A 21,156-nucleotide genomic window follows, 5' to 3' on the forward strand; every position below is an offset into this window, starting at 1 on the left:
TTTCTACAACCTCAGGCTATTTTCTTCACTTCCTCATGCATTAATGAGGAGCTGGTTCTTAATGGAGAGCAAATTGACTTCTTACTATGCTAACTATGATTAACCCAAGGACTCTCCATGAAATTTAAAGGAGGGTTCCTTGAAATCTTTAGAAAATGAGTACAACTTTACACTGTGGATCAGTCATCCATTTTATACAATTCATTCTTCTCCAAGAGGTGTAACAGATGGAATATTTAATTATGATCAAGAAAGTTTAAATACTTGGTTGCATATATTAGCCACTTAATTGTTAATCAAATGTTAGGATTATAGAGGAAGTGGGCATGTAGGTCTCCATCTCCAAAACTGGGAATTATAATGATACTGATGCAGAGAACCATGGGCATAGGGAATATTGATATTAATTGGAACAAAATTTTGTAAATCTTCACCCTTCCCTCTGTCACTCTGTTAAAACACTCCATCTTGAAGCTACATTCTCATTGGTAAGGCAAGCTAGTTTACACAGGCATTGAAACAATATCTGAGACCATGCAGGCTGGAATCAAAGACCCTCCACCCCTCCCCAATGTCACCACTACCTCTTCCCATGGACCCTGAGACTTCTGCTTAATCTGACAGCTGCCTGACAAGATTAATTAGCAATCCACGTGGTTTTCTTTCATCTCTCTTTAACTCCTCTATCACTTCTTTTGTGTTATAACTTGTGTTATAACTTCTTTTTAATAAATCTCTATTTTCTTTTTATTGCTGTATTCCTGGGTCAAGTAGTAGTTCTTCGCAGGAAACACCAAACCCACTGCAACAATACTTTTCCTAAAAAACATTCTGTGGTGCCATGACTAAGTGTTTACTGAGGATCAACTGCTATGCCAAGTACTCGGGATATAAAAGCAAAAGGAGACAACTTTGTCCTAAAGGCACTTACATTCCAACAGAAATGTAAAAGACAGCATGGATAGGGGAATTGTTCTGGAAAGCTGGGGGATTGTGAATTGTTATATCTGGCACTTGTTTGACAAGCCTCTTCCAGAAGTAGAGCTACTTTTGCTTTTGATTTCTGTGATCAGACAAAGGGTGGAAAAAAGATTAAGGAGGAGAAGAATTTGCACTTCCTCTATCATCTAGAAGTAGGTTCCAAAAATGAGTAACTTCATTTCCTCTAAGATTAAGAATACTCAGTCTGTGGTCAAACTAAATCTTACTTAGATAAAATGATTATTGGTGTCATTATGAACTTTGTGCTCAGATAATTGATAAGCATAGAACTCTAGAAAATTATGTTGTACTCTTTGTAAGACTGGATGACTAATGTTAGGCTCAGAGAGTAAGAAGTAAGGCTCTGAATTTTAGGTCTAATGTGTAATCTTAAGCAAGTCACTTGACTTCTCAGCCTCTGTTCCCTCATTGTGAAATGAAGCTGTTAGTCATAATGTGCTACAAGACCTTTTTCCAGCTTTTTGCTCTATAATTTTTCCTTATGCAAAGGTATATTTTTAAGATTTTACCTTGAACTCAAAATCATTTGCCAGAAACCTATATGGGGGGGGGGGGGGAGAGAGAGAGAGAGAGAGAGAGAGAGAGAGAGAGAGAGAGAGAGAGAGAGAACGAACATGGCTCAGTAGATACTAGGCTTTGGAACCAGGAAGACTCATTTTCATGAGTTCAAATCTACTTTCAGAGGTGTAGTAGCCATGTAACTTGGTAAAGTCACATAACCCTATTTATTAAAGTTTCCTTATCTAGAAGATAAACTGGCAAACCATTCCTTCCAGAAGAAGGAAATGGTAAACCATTCCAGTATCTTTGCCAAGAAAATCCCAAAGTAGGGTCACAAAGTGTCAGACATGACTGAAATAACTCAGCAACTATATACCAGACCCATCTAGAAGGTTTCCAGGAAATTGGTTTGAGTTATATCTTTAAAAAAGTATTAAGATTTGCTTGTTTGGGGTGAAGCAAGCTGGATTTTTTTTAATTTAGAGGAAATAAATAAAAAGTGAGTCTTTTCATACTTACTGTTCTTCTTTCACAATCATTCTGGAAGGAAATATTAATGAGGTCAGTGATAAATGAAGTCTCAGGAGGAGAAAATATTATTAATGATTGCAGGAACTGAGGAATCATTTGGGAAAAACATTTTCTATCAGAATTTGAGGAAATTCTTTCTTCCAAAGCAAATCAAAGCCTACTTTGAAATTTAAACTTTTAGGAGAGTGCTCTGAGGCACTGAGAGATGAGAAGAAGCTTGCCCAAGATCACCCAGCCTAGGGATTAGATTTGGAACTTCAACCCAGGGTTCTTGATCAGGGTTAATTTTCTACTGTTTCTCTTTAGGGACAAAGAGAGGATATAAAAGAGGGAAAGGGGATCCCTGCAATAGAGAATAATGTAAAACAAAGTCACAGAGGTGGAAAAGTGTATAGAGTTTGAATGGGAAGGAGGTTAATTAAGCACCTCCTAATTCAAAGTACTTTGCTGAATGCTTAATAAATATGATTTCATTTGATTCTCACATTAATATAATGGCTGAACCTACCTGGCAGAAAGATGCTATTATAATTCTTATTTTTCATTTGAAACAACTGAAGCAAATAAGTCAAATGACTTGTGCAAGGTAGTTCAATTTGACTATATGTGAAGGAGAATATAATGTGAAGTAAGACTCAACAATTCTTCCCCTACCCCCCACCATACTGTGACACATTTAGATCTGTTAACTTTCATTCCCTGTAGTTTTATTTATTTATTTATTTTTAGTTGAGCCATTGTTAAACTTTTCCCTCCAACATTTGTATAATTAACCTTTTTAACCTACTTTGTTTTGCATTTAATCCTATCTTGTTGGTTTCACACTATCTTTCTAAGCAGGAAGATCGTAAGTCCTGATTCTGTTATTCAGTATATTGGATAGCAGTTCAGAGGGACTGTCTTCATATTTACTGGATAAAGAAATACATATTTCAGCTCGCAGAAATGTTATATTTATTCTTGACTATTATTAGATCATTTAGGTATTTGACACCATTCTTCTGTGGTCAAACATGTGGTCTGCACTTTTTCACATAGTCTCCAATGAATATTCCCAGTTTAGACTTGGAATGCACTGATCATGTACTTAGATAGAATAACAACTCATATTGTTTCCAACTGAATTTTTGTTGGAATATAATTCCATGGATTGTTGTCAAGTCAAATTTGACTTGAACTCTGTGAGATGGACCAGTTAAATGTCAAGAAATCCAGTTTCTTTAAAGTTAAGGACTCAGGGTAAATTCTGTATCAGCCAACCCAAAAGCTTTTGGTGAACATTGCTCTCTTGGTATACAATCACTCCTGATCCCTCTGTTATCTGTGATAATAAGGTTATCTGGTCCACTCCCTCATTTTAAATTTGAGGAAATTCAAACCAAGGTCATACTGTGATGTGTGAATGGACTTAAATCTACAGAAATCAACACCAGTGTGCATGTATGATAAATGACCAAATCCATTCACATTTCTTGTCTTCATATTCTTCCAAATACTGCCAGAAGATTTAAACCAGGATGTCCTTTTTTTTATAATTCTTGTACAGGTAAAATCATTGGGAGGCTTGATAATATAATTCTTTTGCAAATATCCAATAGCAGCTATCACACCCTAAAAAAAATTTAGTATAAAAAAAATTTCAAACGGGTCTATATGCCTTTTGCTTTGCTCAAATTCTGAGTCATATTTTGCTCAGATTGTGAGTCATACTTTAGTAGGTATCCTGAAGCACTGGATTCTCTCAACTAACAGCTTCAGATGAGCATCTTCCAGCTCATCTGTCATCATCAGTAGTCTTTCTTTTTGTTCCTTCTTTGTTTTTCTAAGTGCAATGAAATATCCAGGTACATCAACATTTGCAAGTATTTCATATCATTGTATTCCTTTTGCATTTTCCATTGAAATAGCAGACATTTATCTGCGAATGTAAGGTTTGCATCTCAGTTTACCCTGATAGGTAGGTGCCATTATTATCATCATTTTACGGATAGAAGTGTTGGATGTCCTCCTGATTTCCTGAGTCATTCACTTAGCCTGGCAAAAGCTTAATGGGAAGTTGTTGACCTTCTTTTTCCTTCTTTTCTTCTGTCCTGAGGATTTTAAAATCACCACTGTACAGTTCTTCGGTTGAATTCTACTGTCTCTTGAGTAGGCTTGGTAAACTAATCAGATGTTCAGAATCAGATAATCCAAGTAGTGATTTTCCATCTATTCCACTGGACGTTCAGGCTACAGCTATCCTGTCAGCATTCAGGTCTGCATAGGCTGCCTAGACAGATAAACTTAGGAGATCTACTACCATTTTCCTCTTATCACAGTCCTGCTCCCACCTATAATTCTCATTATTTTCCTCTCATCACAATCCCACTCACACCTGTAATCTCAAGGATGTTTCTCATACTTCATAAAATTAACCCTAAAACTTTACTCAGCTTTTTTACAAGCTTCAACTGACATACAACTTTCTTGGAATTTAGCTCCAAAGAGAATAAGGAATAATGGGTATGGTAATGATCCCTTACAAAAGAATATCAACAGGTATTTATGTAGAGCTACTAGGGTTAAAAAACATTTCACATGCATTATCTCTCCTGATCCAATACAACTCTGGGAATTTTTAAGCATTTGAAAAATGTGTTACTCTTGCCATTTTAACAGTTGAGAATTAGAAATTTATCTTATGGGAATTACAAGTAATTTTGAAGACTTGCCTTTTATTGTGGGTAATAAGAACCACTTTAATCAGTGAATGTATCCTAGTAAAATAAGCATAATTTTTAACCCTGTTTTTAATGTCCTCATTCTCATTTTTCAGACTAGCCCAGATGGAAAGGACTAATGGCTCCTTCCTCACAGATAGCAGTTCTACCACAGGAAGTGTGTAAGTAAATCATGTAATTAGAGCTGCTTGGAAAGGCTATTTCATTTGATTATGGCTGTCTGAAGTAATCTTCATTGATTGTGGCTCTGAATTTTGATCCCAATCAAAGTAGATAAGTGAGGTTGCTAAAAAAAAAAGTCTGCATAAATTTTATGCTACTGAGTCATAATGGGATAAATTACCTATATATTCATTGGAGATGTCATTTAGGCCAAAGGAAATACCTTATATTTGTCAACATTTCTGCCTTAAAAAATCAGGTTACTTCAGTTACAATAAAAGATAGTCTCATTCTACTTGTCTACTCTTTTTCATCTGACCCAGTTAATTTAAGAAATGTCATCAAGTGATTGTACATGAATTCCTGTTACAAGGCAGACTCATCTTTCATCCAAATTTCCTGCCTTTTAATAACTTGTGTCCCCATAGATAGTTAACCTGGAAATATCTCTTCTATATTGCAAGCTTTACTTTACTAAAAACTATAAATCTGCATTGTTCTTAGAATTAGTGTTATTTTCATAAGAAAGACTTACATATACATTATGTGCATATATAGGTGATAGATAAATATATAGAAATAGAAATTTTGAACTACTTTCCCTACTACTTTATTTTAGACATTTTTCTTTGGTGTTCATTCTCCCATCCCACCCCACCCCCAAAATTATCCTCATCAATTAAAGCCCTTGAGCATGAGAGATGCCCATAAAAGATCTGAATTGCAGTTATATAGTTTCTCTTCATTTACTGGGAAGAACTTCTAACTTCAATGCTCCTTGAGCTTGTAGCTTATATCCTAAAGCTGACAGCTAGTCCTAAAATCTCTTTTACAGAAAGTGAAATGTCTGAGAGCAATATAACTTGATATATACTCTGAGCTTTGAACATATCATTTCATCCAATAACTGTTCAATTTTTTAGAATCCCAGTGATATGACATAAAACATATAGGAACTCCTCACTTTTAGTCACAAGACTAATCCTCATGAATTTAATATATTTTAGCATCAATTTATACTGTATTAAAATCATTCACCAATAATAGGTATTTTCCTATCTGTGAAAATATAATACAGTTCATTTTTGTTTTGTTGGTGCTTGCCATATCTAAAACCTTGCAATTCTTTTCTCTGAAAAAATATCCATGATGAAAAGAAAGTTTTGATGTTTCTCTGTAGGGTACAAGACAGTATTCTTTCATTCCTTTATACTGAATCTTCTAGTTGTATATAATCAGCCTGCTAGAGTTTTTAGAACAAGCATCAGCTATAATAAAAAGCTGGAAGAATAATAGTGAGAAAAAGATGAGGCACAAACTTGAAACACTTCTATCTTGAACCAGTTAGGGAAATTAAAACAATAGGAAATTTTTAGAAGAAATTATATCAATAACAAGCTATAATAATTTTATATGGAAATTAAACCAATCTAAATCAGTTGCCTTAACAAAGAGATCTAAGGGCAACTAGGAGGTGCAGTGGATAGAGCACCAACCCTGGAATCAGGAGGACCTGAGTTCAAATCCAGTCTCTCACTCAATAATTACTTAGCTGCTTGGGCAAGTTACTTAACCTCATTGCCTTGCAAAAAACAAACAAACAAACAAACAAGAATAAAAACAGAGACCTAAAAAAGCACTTTAATCAACAAACATTTTATTTCTTGCCAGGAAAGAAAGATGGTAGCCAATGACAGACAGAATAGAAACTTATTTTTCACATCTTATTAATAAGAATGATGGATGACTATTAAACATTATCACATTGTAAAATAGAAACTATCCATGGAGGGTAAAACCAGTTTTTAATAAGTTTAACTAGAAACTCAAATCATCCTCAGAGCATTTAAGGGTTCAAGGAAGAGGAGGGTCTCCAAAGAAAAAGATAAATGAAAGAGACCTGCAAACATTTTTATAGCAAACTATTTTCATCAAGAATAACAATTAGGGGTGGCTAGGTGGCGCAGTGGATAAAGAGCACTGGCCCTGGAGTCAGGAGTAACTGGGTTCAAATCCAGTCTCAGACACTTAATAATTACCTAGCTGTGTGGCCTTGGGCAAGCCACTTAACCCCATTTGCCTTGCAAAAAACAAAACAAAATAATAACAATAGAGCTACCTCATTTGAATTGTAGCATCAAAGTCTCAGATTAACTTTTAGAGCAAGTAGAGAGGGCACTAAAAGATTAAAGATCAGAAAAAACAAGTACATAGAGTTAATTCATGGAGACAGAACAACTATAAGATCATTTAAGGACTGATTTATATGGTATCTAATGGAAGAAAAGTCACATGTATGGCAAAAGGTTTGAGTCAATGGAGCAAAATATTCCTTAAAATATCCCTTAAAATCTTTTTCCAACAACATGTCTCATTCATACATTAAAGGTGTATTCCAGATTCCTTGAAACATATAACAACAGAAATAATCGAATTGAACAACTATCTCACTATGAGCATTAGCTAAGACATGCATAAAGGGGGAAGGATGTATGATTATTTAAGGTATTTGTCACTCAATTGAGTTCTAGTGTAGTCTACTCCCCTAAGGGGTTCACTGCAAATAGAGAGATTCTCTAGATAACTTTGTTTGCAAGTAACATTATGCTGGTAACATCAAGTCTTGAAAATATCCTGGAGAAATATCCATATCCATATCCATATCCATATCCATATCCATATCCATAACAATATCTATACCAGTTCAAGAGTCAAACCTCATCATCCACATAGGATAGACCAAGTGGATGAAGAATATTTATTTCCCTGATTGAGATGCATGTATAAGAACATTCTATTAGAGCTTATCTAATAGCATCTATACTTGAGACAGTGGTAATAAATTCAGCCCACAATTTTAACATAAGGTTGATTGCCTTCAGGAAAATGTAAGACTCCTTTAAGGATCACAAACTTCTTGTAGAAATAAAAGACCATGTTTTAAATATCAATATTCTATTGACAGTGATGTGTGACTGAATTATGGAACACAAATCTTTGAAGAATTAAAAATGTGTATCTCAGAGAATGGAATGGTGTTTAATGAGTATGAGTATGTTGTAACTTTATACTAGTGAGAACAGGAGGAATAAAATACATCATTAGAGAAATATGTGTCAGGAAAAGAAGATGGACTAGTCATGTGGTGAGGGTCAGGAATGATGAGTGGTCAAAATTAGTGTTCATGTGATCTTCCCCTGAGGTTGAAAGCAAAGAAGTCTTTCACCATCTTGTATAAACCCTGCTACAGTGACCTTCTGACCAAGAGTTGCTCAGAATTAGTCAATGGGTAGAATCTAAGAAGTATTCAGATCTATAAAAATCCTATATTCTTTTAAATATTTGAATACTATTCTTTGGACCAATGAAATGAATTAATTTTCAGTCAATATAAAACTTATAACACAAACTCTTTGGAGTTTTCAGCTATATGCATTAACAGTAGCATTATAACATATCCAAAGAACTCCATATTCTAAATATATTCCTATCTTCCAGGAGATATCTAGTCCTACTGAGGTCAGTGTTAAACAATAAATGGGAATGTGTCTGTGTTTGCCCATGACTTTTACTCATAACTTCTTACAAATCCTGGACAGGTAATCCACTTAACATTCTGGGGTTTTTTAATCTATTTTTATCCAAAGTGGATAATAATAAAGCATAATTTAGCAAACTGCCCTTCATAGCAAACATATTCTGACAAATAATGTACCTATTTTCCACTATTTTTGTTTCTTTCATTCTATAAATAAATTACAGGTATTTCTCAAATTTAGAATTTCATGCAATAGAATTGATACTAAAATTAATCATTGATTTCTGAGGACCATTGAGCATACACATATAAAAAAGAATTATTATTTTTATTTTTTTTAGAAATAACCAAGGTGTAATATTTGAATAGATTTTGTTGTCTGGCAGATAGAACCAATATGGGGGGAAGGCAACCTTTTTTGTTCTGTAGCTTTAATCAAAGGCATAGCATTATGAATATTTGTGGTTGTGGTTTGTTTTTAATTCAATCAGGATAGAGCTGAAGTACGCATATATATATAATACAAAAAAAGGGCTTGCTGTGCAAAAACTAATGTCATAAACAAAATTATCAGAAATGTGCAAACTACTAAAGCAAGGGTGCTCTGTTTTTAAGTACTTTACATTAATTTATATATAAAATGATCATACTAATTACAAATACACTATTATATTTATCATAAGGCTCTGAAGAGCCTCTCCTTAACAGTACTTTATTTAATAGTTTGGATTATGCGTAGACTTTCAAGGAATAGTTTTATCTCTTTTAAAAATTCTCTTAACTCATTGTTTTCATTTCTTTAGATTTTTCTAAATTAGTGAAGTTTCACTCTATATAAATATATATATATAGCCATTTTTCTTCTGAACTTTTTGGGGTTCCAGAACAGCAAATGATTCTCTTTGTTATAATAGCTACAATCCTCAGGCAGCATTTGATCTTAAAATCCTACCTTCATGCCCTCACCCCAGGCCTAGATGCAAAATCCTTTATCTTCCTTTTGAAAAAAAAAAATTAAAAATTAATCAAGTCACTTTTATCGGCTTGACAGAGACATTGTACAAACATTAAAGCCAAAACAAATATATTAAATTATTCTGTTGGAATTTCAGCTACTTGCCACTGTTGCTTTTTATTTTTTATTTATAAGTGAGAGCACAATGTGCCTTATGTTTCTTTGTTTTTTTCCCAGTCTCCTACTACCTACAGCAACCCCTCCTTTTAATAAGGAAAAAACAATTGCCTTTGCTTTTTTTCAGTGTAAAGTGATAAAAATTTCCTCAGATCCATTCAGGATTGTTTGACTGTAGTTATTCAAAGAAAATATTTGGGGTTGATTTGACTTTTATTTCAATGCAAAATTAAGTGTTTTTATTTTGTACATTGCAGATTTTGGTCTATGTTTAGTCAATACTCTACTTCTATTGAGTGGTAGTTGATTCCTTCTTGGTCTCCTTCCTCCTTGCCCTATTTTCCTTCTTCACTGATAATATCCTAGAACTATCCTCAAGCAATTTGGTTTCCATGATACTGTCCAAGATACATTAACTATGGTGAGGGATAAATTGCGTAACCCTCCCAAATACTAAAGGACTACATCAACATTATCACCATTATTGTAACCATTCTTTCCTTCCCTGAATTCTCCTTCCTAACCAGTTGCTCCACTAATGAACATAATAGCCTTTTGGGGAGAGGAAATATCATGGATAACACAGATTTTCTGTTCCCTAATAACAGTGTTTAAGTCTTTAACTGGAAATTGGAAAAGAAAAAGAACTTAAAATGATTATATGAGAAAGATAAATTAAAATTATTAGCTTTTTATGTTGCTGGCAAAATAACCTTTCAAAAGCACAGGTCTTTACCATGCCATTCTTCCTCTTCCATGACTTCTAAGTAATTTTAAACTGTCAAATAAAACCTTGCTTAATTAAGGCCTTCTGATAGTGAATTGAACAGTATAATTTTTAAACTCAAATAAAATATGTAAAAACATGAAATTGATATAGGAAGGATTATTTCTCCTTGATCTTATCTGTGCTTTTTAAAAAGTTTTTAATGGGAGGTAGCTAATTAAAAATCAAAATTTCCAGTCCTTTAAAAAAATTGAAAATATATATCAGTTTTGATATTTAAAAAATATTATTTTAAAATCAATCTTTTATCAATTCACCATATTTTATCCTCCTTTATTCCTTTTTGGTATAACAGCATCCATTAGCTTATTGTAATTACTGTATGAACTGTATGACCTAAAAGAGGTTTCCCCCACATCTGTATATGAAACATCTGTTCATTTTGAATTTGTAAGACATGTGTACTAGAATAAAATGAGCCAGAAAATGTGGATATGTTTAGTATATGTATACTTTCTACTTTATGAATTTGTCTTAGCCCTTCAAAGGAGAATTATAGAGGAAGGTAGACTTCAAGGCAAACTTGGACAAGCTATCCGACTGATCATCCCTGTTTAATCTTTACAATCAACACTCTTACATGAACTGCTTTTGTTGCTTTTGTTCCCCTAGAGAGGATGAGCATGCTCTCATACAACAGTACTGTCAGACCCTGGGAGGAGAGTCCCCTGTGAGTCAACCTCAGAGTCCGGCACAAATTTTGAAATCAGTGGAGAGAGAAGAGAGGGGAGAACTGGAGCGTATCATTGCCGACTTGGAGGAAGAGCAAAGGTGGATATACCTTGCAGAGGATAAATCTTCCCGGTGGGAAGGAATTTAAAAAAAAACAACCTTTCAACACCTTGGACTTAAATTATGAATCTGGTGTCCATTTTCTGTCTTATTCACTGGACAAAAAAATTAGTGTTAGGCACTGAAACTGGTTTTGTAGGGAAGAATCATATTGGGAAGTTGACTGCCATTTATGGTGCCAGTTTTGGGTGAAATTATGAAGCTGAATGCAGAACAAGATGGTTTATTCAAAACTGAACTTTCGTTCTGTAATTCTTATTCAATTCAAGACCATCTTGGCTTGAGTGCTTTGGGATCCATGGGCATATTTAATTGAAAAGATTTGTAGAATTGAGAGGCGAGTGATAAGGCAACTTATGAACACTAGCACCAAATGATTCCTTTTCATCTTTTCCTGTTTCTGTGTTAGGAGCCTCCAAGTGGAATATGAGCAGTTAAAGGAACAACACCTTCGAAGGGCGATCAGCCCGCTCAGTTCACCTCCAGATTCCATTGTACCTCCCCATCACACTGCTGAAGATTCAGAACTTATAGCTGAAGCCAAGCTCCTCAGACAGCACAAAGGTCGTCTGGAGGCCAGAATGCAGATTTTGGAAGATCACAATAAACAATTGGAGTCCCAGCTTCACCGGCTCCGACAGCTGCTTGAGCAGGTATGGCATGCGGCCCCTCAGACCCCCAAAAGATACAGAGCCCTCATTGCCATGAGACAATTCTATCTTAACTTTCAAAAATGTATTTAAAGTGCCTTTGATATCTCTTTCACTAAATGAACTCTTGCATGGTGCATTCAATAGAGGAAATGTTAACTTTGCTTCTATATAGTTTCTGAAAGGATGACTAGAAAGAAGTTTGAATGGATCATTCATTTACTGATGGCAAATGAGAAGCTTTTTGTCATTCTAGGAAGAAATTTGGAAATTCTTGAGTCAGCTAGATGGTACGGTGGTTAGAGCACTGGTCCCAGAGTGAGGAAGAACTGAGTTAAAATCCCACCCTGGACACTAGTTTGGCACCCTGGGTGAACCACTTTACCTCTACCTTAGTTTCCTTATTTGTAAAATAGGTAAAGCACCAGGGTACTTGTAAGGATCAAAGAATAAGACAACCAAAGCCTCAGAGCTGAATTGATGGACTCAAGGACAAACAGTAAGTAGTAGTAGAACCAGGATTTCAAACTATATTCTCTAACTGCATCTCCAGTGAGATCTGGATTGAGCTCTGGCTATGTCACTTATCACATTACCTTGGACACATCATCTTTAGATTATTGGTCTTTAAAATAATGCTTTATTCTACCTGTCTCATAGACTTGTGAGGAAAGTCTCTATGAAAAGGAGAAAGGGCTATCTAAATGTGAGTTAATATTGTAAGATTTTTGTACAATACAGACACATGGGATTTAAAAGAACTACATGATCCTTCCTTACCCATATGGTGTTTATTTGGTGAAGAAGACAGTATTGTGTGCACTGTTGAGACTAAGAAAGATTGAGATGATCTGATATAAAAAAGGCAGAAGAAATGATTATGTAATCCTAATAATTAGGTTGTTGTGGGTTTGTTTAATGCAATAAAAATGAGTTCTAAAAAAAAAATCAAATTTAAGGTCTATAGCCTTTTATTTTTATTTTTATAGCCATTTTTAAATGATAAGATTAATTCTTTGAAAAAATATATTGCTTTATTCTCTGAATCATGTGTAGTATTCTGGATTTTATTGTAGCCCGAATCCGATGCCAGAATCAATGGAGTCTCCCCTTGGTCTTCTCCTCAACATTCAGCACTTGGCTATTCACTGGATCAAGATACCAGCTCTCAGTTGCAAACAACAGGTTAGTGTTATCACAGTTTCTCTAAAAGGGATGAACTGGTAGATGAATAACAAATGGTTTAATTCATTTAATGTAGTATGAGAAGTTTTGCAAATTTTAAAGAAAATTCTAAAAATCTCATGCAATTTAATTCAGAAAAGTAGGATGCTAATGACAAGTTGTTGTAGGCTTGCTGGTAGCATGTAGCCGCTTTGCCTTCTATGTCTACCCTGAATTTCTGTCAATATTTCAAGGCCTATTCCCTTTGTCTATGCAAACAAAATAAATCCCTTACTTATTTTGTTGTTTGAGTCTTCAGTATTCTGAAAGAATGAACTTTTTTTTTTATCCTAAGCAATTGCTTAAGGGAAAATAAAACAAAACAAAAAACCTAACATGAATGTTTTAAACTGATGCTTACTACCTGTATGTTCCACCACTCATAGAAGTAGAGTGACAACCTGGGGAATAGAATGCCAATCTAGAATAAGAAAAACCTGAGTTCATATCTGAACTCAGATACTTTCTAACTGTATGACCCTGGACAAGTCAGTTGACCTCTGTTTTCCTTAAGTTTCTCAACTGTAAAATGGGGATAAAATTAGCATTCAGATTATTGTGTGAATCAAATGACAATATTTGTAAAGCACTTTTCAGAGTACTTTGCAATACTATATACTATATAAGTTTTATTTATATATATATAATATATATAAAACTATCAACATTATCATTATTATCCATATTTTTTTTTTACTATTTTGGGGGTCTCAGATTCTTAATCTGTAAAATGAGTTGGTTGGACTAGGTAATCTCTGGGTCCTTTCAACTCTAGCTGTGATGCTTTAATTTATGACTCTTCAATTAGTAAACACCTATTGATTTTCTTTTAAAATAAAATATTTCATACATTCATTTTCTTCATGCCTGCCTGTGACCAATTAGATAAAATACTGACCAGGTTTTAAGTTTGATCCCTTAACAAAGTGTCTACCTTGAGCTATCCTAGGCCACTGAATCAGTAATATGTACAATTGTTCTTGGATAAGAGAAAGGAAGGAAGTCTAGATTATCTATTTCCCATTTTATAATAACATTATAAAACATGACTACTTGTGTGTGCTCGGGAATGTCATCTTTGTATAGAAAAAGGCAGGCCCTACTTCCCAAAAGTTATCACATTTAAAGGTAGTACCATTTAAGATCTATACATATTCAGTATATTAAAAAGAGCAGTATAATATAGTAGGAAAGACATTAACCAGTGCTTTAAAATCACCTCCTTATTTTATTGATTTTTTTTTACATTAAGCAAAGAGCTAATGAAAGAATTTTATTCTATTATTAAATATTTATTTTTTAAAAGACTATTAAATGCTCTACAGAATGGGCTTAAGCCATATGGAAAAATACCAGGTGGGGATAGAAGGAAGTAGAAAAGGTAAGAAAAGAGAAAAGGAGGTAGAATGTGCCTTTACATGTGAGAAAGCATTTCAAAATTAGTAAAATAATAAATTTGCAACTGGTAAATGTAATTAAAATTAGTAATATGCTTGTTTTTTCTCCTCCAGTTAATTTTCATTTTCTCATTATGCACAATACCCTATAGCATAATTTCTACATTTGCTGAACATTCTTACAAAAAATTTATACCAGATTTCTATTGAAATCTATAAATTCTCATCTTATCCCCAAAGGCTGCCAATTCTCAGTGAGGAGATGTCTTACCAGTAAACCTTCATAGAGATCTAGTGTTTGCTATCCAAGTCAGGTCTAACAGGAAGGTTTGAATAGATATTTGGTTTCAGAATGTGTCTTATCCCCTTTTTCCCTCCATATTAAACTCACTGCTCACCTGGTTGTCATAGTTGCAGATGACTTGTTGGTCCCACCTCACAGTACCAGCACAGATCTGACAGATGTCATGGAACAAATCCACAGTACCTTTCCATCGTGCTGCTGTAAGTGTTGAGAGTATCATTGAACTTTCTCATTTATTTTTCCTTTCTTTGTTTCCCATATCCTCCCCCTCCCTCTCCCATCTTTTGTGAGATAACAAAAGCAATATTGAAAAAAAAGACTGAATATTATTTGTGCATAAGTCACAAACATATTACATTGACAAAGAAAGCTGAAGCTTTAACTTCGACAAGATCACATCTCCAAGATGGAATGACAATAAAATCCTATACTTTTTGAGATTGTTTGATATGCTCTGCAAATGGCAAAATGAAACCAGATAGAATCATAGAATGGTTTTTAAGAAGAAAATTGTCTTCCTTAATGTATACCATTATAAGGGACACACATTTCTTCAAAGAGGAGCTTTTTAGTAATATGACAAAGAAGAGAACAAGATTCTAATGGAATTTTATTTATTATTCAGAAATTCTTGCCTTTTACCCTAGTGTAATCATCAGATTCAGTTGCAAAAGGTGGTTGTATTTTTAGGACCTGTGCTGTCTTGTTTTGTTTTTTCTATTTATAGTCCTTTCTCTCCTGTTGCTTTGAAATGGGATCATTGTTGATATGAAGCACTGATATTGAGTATCACAAGTTGAGATGTTGGGTAGTTTGGGTCTCACCATGGACAAGAGACAGCAGTTCGGCAAAGAGAGTGACAAGAGATAGCACAAAGGGAAATTTTTCAGTGTTTCTTATTAATTGTATCTGAAAAATATAGAAAGTCATTGATCAATGATTAATTCAAATATCTGATGAATATAATTTCTTTGAAACCAGTCAGATTTTTGTCTTAATCTGGGCAAGTAACTTAATCTTTGTTTGTCTCAGTTTCCTCCTTTGTAAAATGAGGACAATATTAGCACTTACCTTGCAAGGTTGTCATGTGTATCAAATGAAATAATATTAGTAAAGAACTTAATACAGTGTCTGGAACATGGTAAACATTACATAACTGTTAGCTATTCTTTTCTTATCTGGACTAAGCTAGCACAAGATGATCAGGAGTGGTGGCCTTGGATTCAGAAGACCAAGTTCCAAACTCTTTCTTCTTTAATTTCTTACCTTGTACCCCATGACCATTTTCTGAAGCTTGTTTCCTTATCATTAAAATGGGGATAATAATATATCTTTTTTTAAGATGTGTGTGTGTGTTTGTGTGTGTGTGTAATCTTTTTACAGATAAATATACATTTTTAAAGAGGTCTAAGATAAAATTTCCCCGACCAAAATTTCTGAAATTCCAGCTACTGGTTAGACATAGTCATTGACCTTCCTTGAACTCAACATGCTAGAAGCTGACCTGACAAAACCTTTACCTCTCCAAAATTCTTTGCCAGAACCATAGGATTTGAGAGTTGAAAGGACTTTCATTTGGCAACTAGTCCAACACATATATGAAAGACATTCCCTACCTAACATATCTGACAATTGGCTTACCAACCACTGCTTGAATATTTCCAAGAAGGGAGAATCCACTGTTTGTCATGGCAGCCCATTCTACTTCTGTATCAGTATCATTCTATTTGTTAGAAAACTTTTCTGAACTTCACGCCTAAGTTGACCTTTGACTATTTCTATATTCTGCTCCTGATTCTACCCTTTGGGGGTAAAAAAAAGCATTCTAATCTTTACTTTATATAGCAACCCTTCAGATATTTGAAAATAGTTTTTTTGTTAAACATGCCCAGTTCTTTTGAGCAATCAGGTTTCAGTCAGTAAGGATATTGACATCATCATTTCTATTAATGGCATCTCAGTCCTTCCTGTCACCAGACTCAAAGCCTCTGAAATATTTGATATTTCCCCCTCCCCATTTTTTACCCACCTAGACATGTATTGTCATTTATTTGTAGTTTGGCAACATGTCCCATCCATTCCTTTGTTTATATTACCTCTGTCAAATATTCTGATTCAAGTATTTTACCTCTTACTTGGATTTCTTTTCCAACTCATTTTTTTTTTAACAATGCTGTCAAAGCAGTCTTTTTAATATACAAGTCACTCCCCTGGTCAGTGAGCTTTTATGACTCTTTATTTTCTCTAAGATAATCATTTTCTCAGCATCTAAGACTCTCTGCTATGTGACTTTAGTTTAGCATTCTGGTTTTATTTTATACAACTCACTTTTGAACCCATTCCCTTGCCTTTATTCATGCTATATGCCATGATTGCAGTTGAACTTGTTCCCTATCTCTGCCTTTTGTGATACTATTCTTCTTTCAAGATTCACATCCTTGATGGCAAAAACTATATTTTTTAATCTTTACATCTCTAGCACCTAGATTCATATCCAGTCAATTGTCAATTGAACCATAGACTTCCAGGGATTATTTTGAGAAAAAAAACTATAAACTGTCAAAAGTTTAGAAACTTAAGTTATTATATAAAATAAAAATGCTCACCTAATTTCTTCCCTTTTTGTTTCATAAATACCATCTTAAATTAGGCAAAATACGTCATTTAGACATGTAGACTCTTGTCATTTCTTAGAAAAAGACAGGAAAGCCTTGTGAAAAACTTCATTTTGGAAGGTAAACTCACCTAGTATTAGTCAGAAAATGTCAGATTTCTTTTTGTAGAATCACAAATACAGGAATAATATGGCCATCAAAAAAGATATGTGTGATCTCTGTCAAGGTAGATAGATATCATTCTGTGATTCAACTTCTCATATGCTACTGAGCCCTATTAAAATATTCTCTTTATTTCCAACATATTCTGTCTTTGGCTTTGAAGAAGCTTATAAAAGAAAGGATATATTTTTCTAAATTAGCTTCCTAAGAGGGTACCTACATGCACACACACACACACACACACACACACACACACACACACACACACACACACAACCATTTTGTTTGATTGTTCTCTAATGGACTCAAGTTCAAGATCATCAGCCACAGCCAATTTATGCTGATTTTAAAGGCTATATGGATTTTTTAATAGTCATTATATCAATTATGATAGAAAATTTAGTGCTTGTGCCTTAAGAATATGAATTTAATGACTGCTTGAAATTTTAGTATAACCAGTCAACTTTAATTTACATAAATTCATATCTATTAATTATTAATAGATTTCATTTATGATAGTGCTTAATGGATGTATGTATGTATGCATGATCTCTTTGAATTTTTACAACCATATGATTGTAAAAAATCTAAATGTTACTATCATCATTTTTCAGATGAAGAAACTACAGTTTCTGAGTGGAGAAGGGACTTGCTCTAAAGTCACAGAGCTAAGACTCAAACATCAAAGGTTACAAACCCCAAATGAAGAGTCCTTTTTATGGTACCCAACTTAATATCTTCTGTACCAAACTAAATTCATAAATCTAATCTTTTAGAATATATAAAGGCCATTGTGAAAAATTTCACTTCCAAAATAAGTTGGCATTTGTATTATGTAATGGGAAGTCCAAGAGTATCCAGGTTTTATGTTAATAAAATTCTATAGTTAAAATTTTCATCATCATGGTAAATCAGTCTTTCTCTGGAATAGAAATGAATAGCTAAACAAATATACTTTGACTTCTGAGTAATTTAGCACTATGGACTTGTAATCTAATAAAGACAAGAGTTTTAATTTAAATCCCAAATGGAATATAACCATATAATTATAAATCTTGAAAAGATCTTGAAAGTTAAATTTGGTTACGGAATGGAGTCTTGACAGTCCCATAATCCATAAACCATTTTTTCCCCTAAAAATGTAATTTCCAGGAGCCTTACATTGTTCAAGTTACACTTGGATTTGACTCAATATCCTATTGACTTATACTAGATCTTCAGAATACCTGAAATGGTATTAATGGATTTAAGCTTCTGGGGCTCCTCAGTAGGAGGCTAACTCCTTTATACAAGCAATATGTGGAGGCATTACTCCTGCAAAATTGCAACTCTTCAGCATTATTTCAGTACTCTCTAATGGTTGATGTTAATCACAGACATTTTCTAATGCAAAGAGCTGAAGTACATTCTATTTGATATGAGTTACACATTCTACAAGTATTGAAAAGTAGAAGGTATTAAATGTAATTATTGAACTTCTCTTAGGTTTTATTTTTACCCTCTCTGTATATGCTTTCCTTATGTTACATTAATTAATTGGTCCTTTGGAAAGGAACAATTCTTTAGTTTTAAAAATTAGAAGTGGTTCAGGATTTTTTGCAGTTATTTAGCAAATGAAAAAAAATTATAAGTAGTAAAGATAAAATCCCCCTTGGAAGAAATTTAATCATGCCATAAAAATTTTCATTGATTGAGTTTTCTGATAGCATATTTCTTAACCAAAAGAGCATAGAGACCAAAAAAGCTGAACAGACCATATTAATTACCTGAAAATTAGCTTTGCACAAAATTTTACACCTAGTATATAAAAAAGTAAATTGTCAATTGTGAAAAAAAACTTTGCATCAAATATCTATATTACCTTTAGGATAAGCAAGTTATATAGGAAATTAATACAAATATATAATACCCATCAGTGGTATGTACAAGCAATTCTAAAACTGAAGAACTTTAAACTATTAACATTGAATATGTTTGTAGGCACTTGGTAAAGAACTAGTAAATAAGATTGAGAGAGAGAGAGAGAGAGAGAGAGAGAGAGAGAGAGAGAGAGAGAGAGAGAGAAAGAGAGAGAGAACATACTAGAATAAATTCAACAAATACATTGCATTTCTCTTAAGTATATTAAGCTTCCAGTTCCTCAGTTTACTCATCCACTCTACATCATCTCCACACTGAGAAAGTCATAGCCTTGATCTTGCCATCACTGACAAGTTTTCCATTTCAAAGTTAAAGACCTCTGAATTTTTTTTATCTGTTCACAATCCCTGAAAATTTCATCTTTTCCTCTGCCTTATTCCTACAAAAGATAATCTTCATCTTCATTATGATCTCCAAACCTCTCACTATTTTCCCAGGTCTCTCCTGCTCTGGCTACACTTTCTTTCCACTCTGATCTTGGACAATTTGCATAATTGTACTGTCTGGATGCAATATAAATTTGTTTCCTAATCTCAAAGGGGACTCCTTCCTGATTTTTCTATTGTACTCCCTACAGCAGTCTTTTCTACCCCTTAAGAGCATTCCCTCTTGCTATACTTCACTAAAAAAAATAAAGGCCATTTACTCCACAAATTCTCTGTTTTCCCCTACTAGCATTCTTGTCTTCTCCTTTATTTCAAACTATTGACCAGGTGATCCTTTTTGATAGAACCAATCCTTTGTGAATCATTGATTGACCCCACTCCCATCATGTCTCTCTCCCTCTCCCTCTCTCCCTCTCCCTCTCTCCCTCCGTATTTAACCTCCAGTTTTTAACCTATTAACTGGTCCCTTCCCACCTCTACAAAGGCACCCAAGTTTGCCTCATCTTTTACTAGATCCTTATTAGAAACTGTCACCACCATTATCCTATCTCTTTCTTCTCTTCTCAGAAAGGACTGTCTGCATTCATTTATTTTTCTATTTCTTTATCCTTGACTGTTCTAGATCCTCTACAATCTAACTTCCTTATTATTAATTCATCATTAAACTAAAATGACTCTATCCAGAGTTAGCATTTATATCTTAGTTACTAAATCTAATGGATTTTTCTTAGTTTTTACCTTTTTTAAATTTTTTAGCATTTTTGACACTGTTAATCACTCCAACATCCCAGGTATGACCTCCTCTTGGGGTTTTCATGATGCTGCTTGTTTTCTTTCTTTCTTTCTTTCTTTCTTTCTTTCTTTCTTTCTTTCTTTCTTTCTTTCTTTCCTTTCTTTCTTTCTTTCTTTCTTTTCTTTCTTTCCTTTCTCTCTTTCTTTCCTTCCTTCATTTCTTTCTTTCTTTCTTTCTTTCCTTCTTTCCTTTCTTTCTTTCCTTTCTTTCTTTCTTTCTTTCTTTCTTTCTTTCTTTCCTTTCTTCCTTCCTTTCTCTCTTTCTTTCCTTCCTTCATTTCTTTCTTTCTTTCTTTCTTTCTTTCTTTCTTTCTTTCTTTCTTTCTTTCTTTCTTTTCTTTCTTTTCTTTCTCTCCTATCTTAAGACTGTTTCAAAATCTCCTTTGCTAGCACATCATCCATGTCATACTCCCTAGGTATGAGCATAGTCCAAGGCTCCTTTTTTGGTTCCATTTTTCTTTTCTCTGTATACACTCCCTTAGTGATTTCACTGATCTCTCCAACCATATTTCACTTAACTCCCCTCTACACACCCTCTAAT

At 33.9% G+C, this 21,156-nt stretch overlaps 1 protein-coding gene across 4 annotated transcripts in view; it reads left to right on the forward strand.

Moving 5' to 3' along the window:
- UTRN (utrophin) overlaps positions 1-21,156 on the forward strand; it is a 435,226-nt gene that overhangs the window by 407,200 nt on the left and 6,870 nt on the right. For all 4 annotated transcript variants that reach the window (XM_074187765.1, XM_074187767.1, XM_074187766.1 and 1 more), the window contains 5 exons: positions 4,850-4,915; positions 10,986-11,144; positions 11,575-11,818; positions 12,892-13,000; positions 14,848-14,940. In XM_074187765.1, coding sequence (XP_074043866.1) covers positions 4,850-4,915; positions 10,986-11,144; positions 11,575-11,818; positions 12,892-13,000; positions 14,848-14,940 — 671 coding nt within the window. The remainder of the gene's footprint in view (positions 1-4,849; positions 4,916-10,985; positions 11,145-11,574; positions 11,819-12,891; positions 13,001-14,847; positions 14,941-21,156) is intronic.

The sequence above is a fragment of the Macrotis lagotis genome, chromosome 5 (assembly GCF_037893015.1).
Source record: "Macrotis lagotis isolate mMagLag1 chromosome 5, bilby.v1.9.chrom.fasta, whole genome shotgun sequence".
Classification (NCBI taxonomy): Eukaryota; Metazoa; Chordata; class Mammalia; order Peramelemorphia; family Peramelidae; genus Macrotis; species Macrotis lagotis.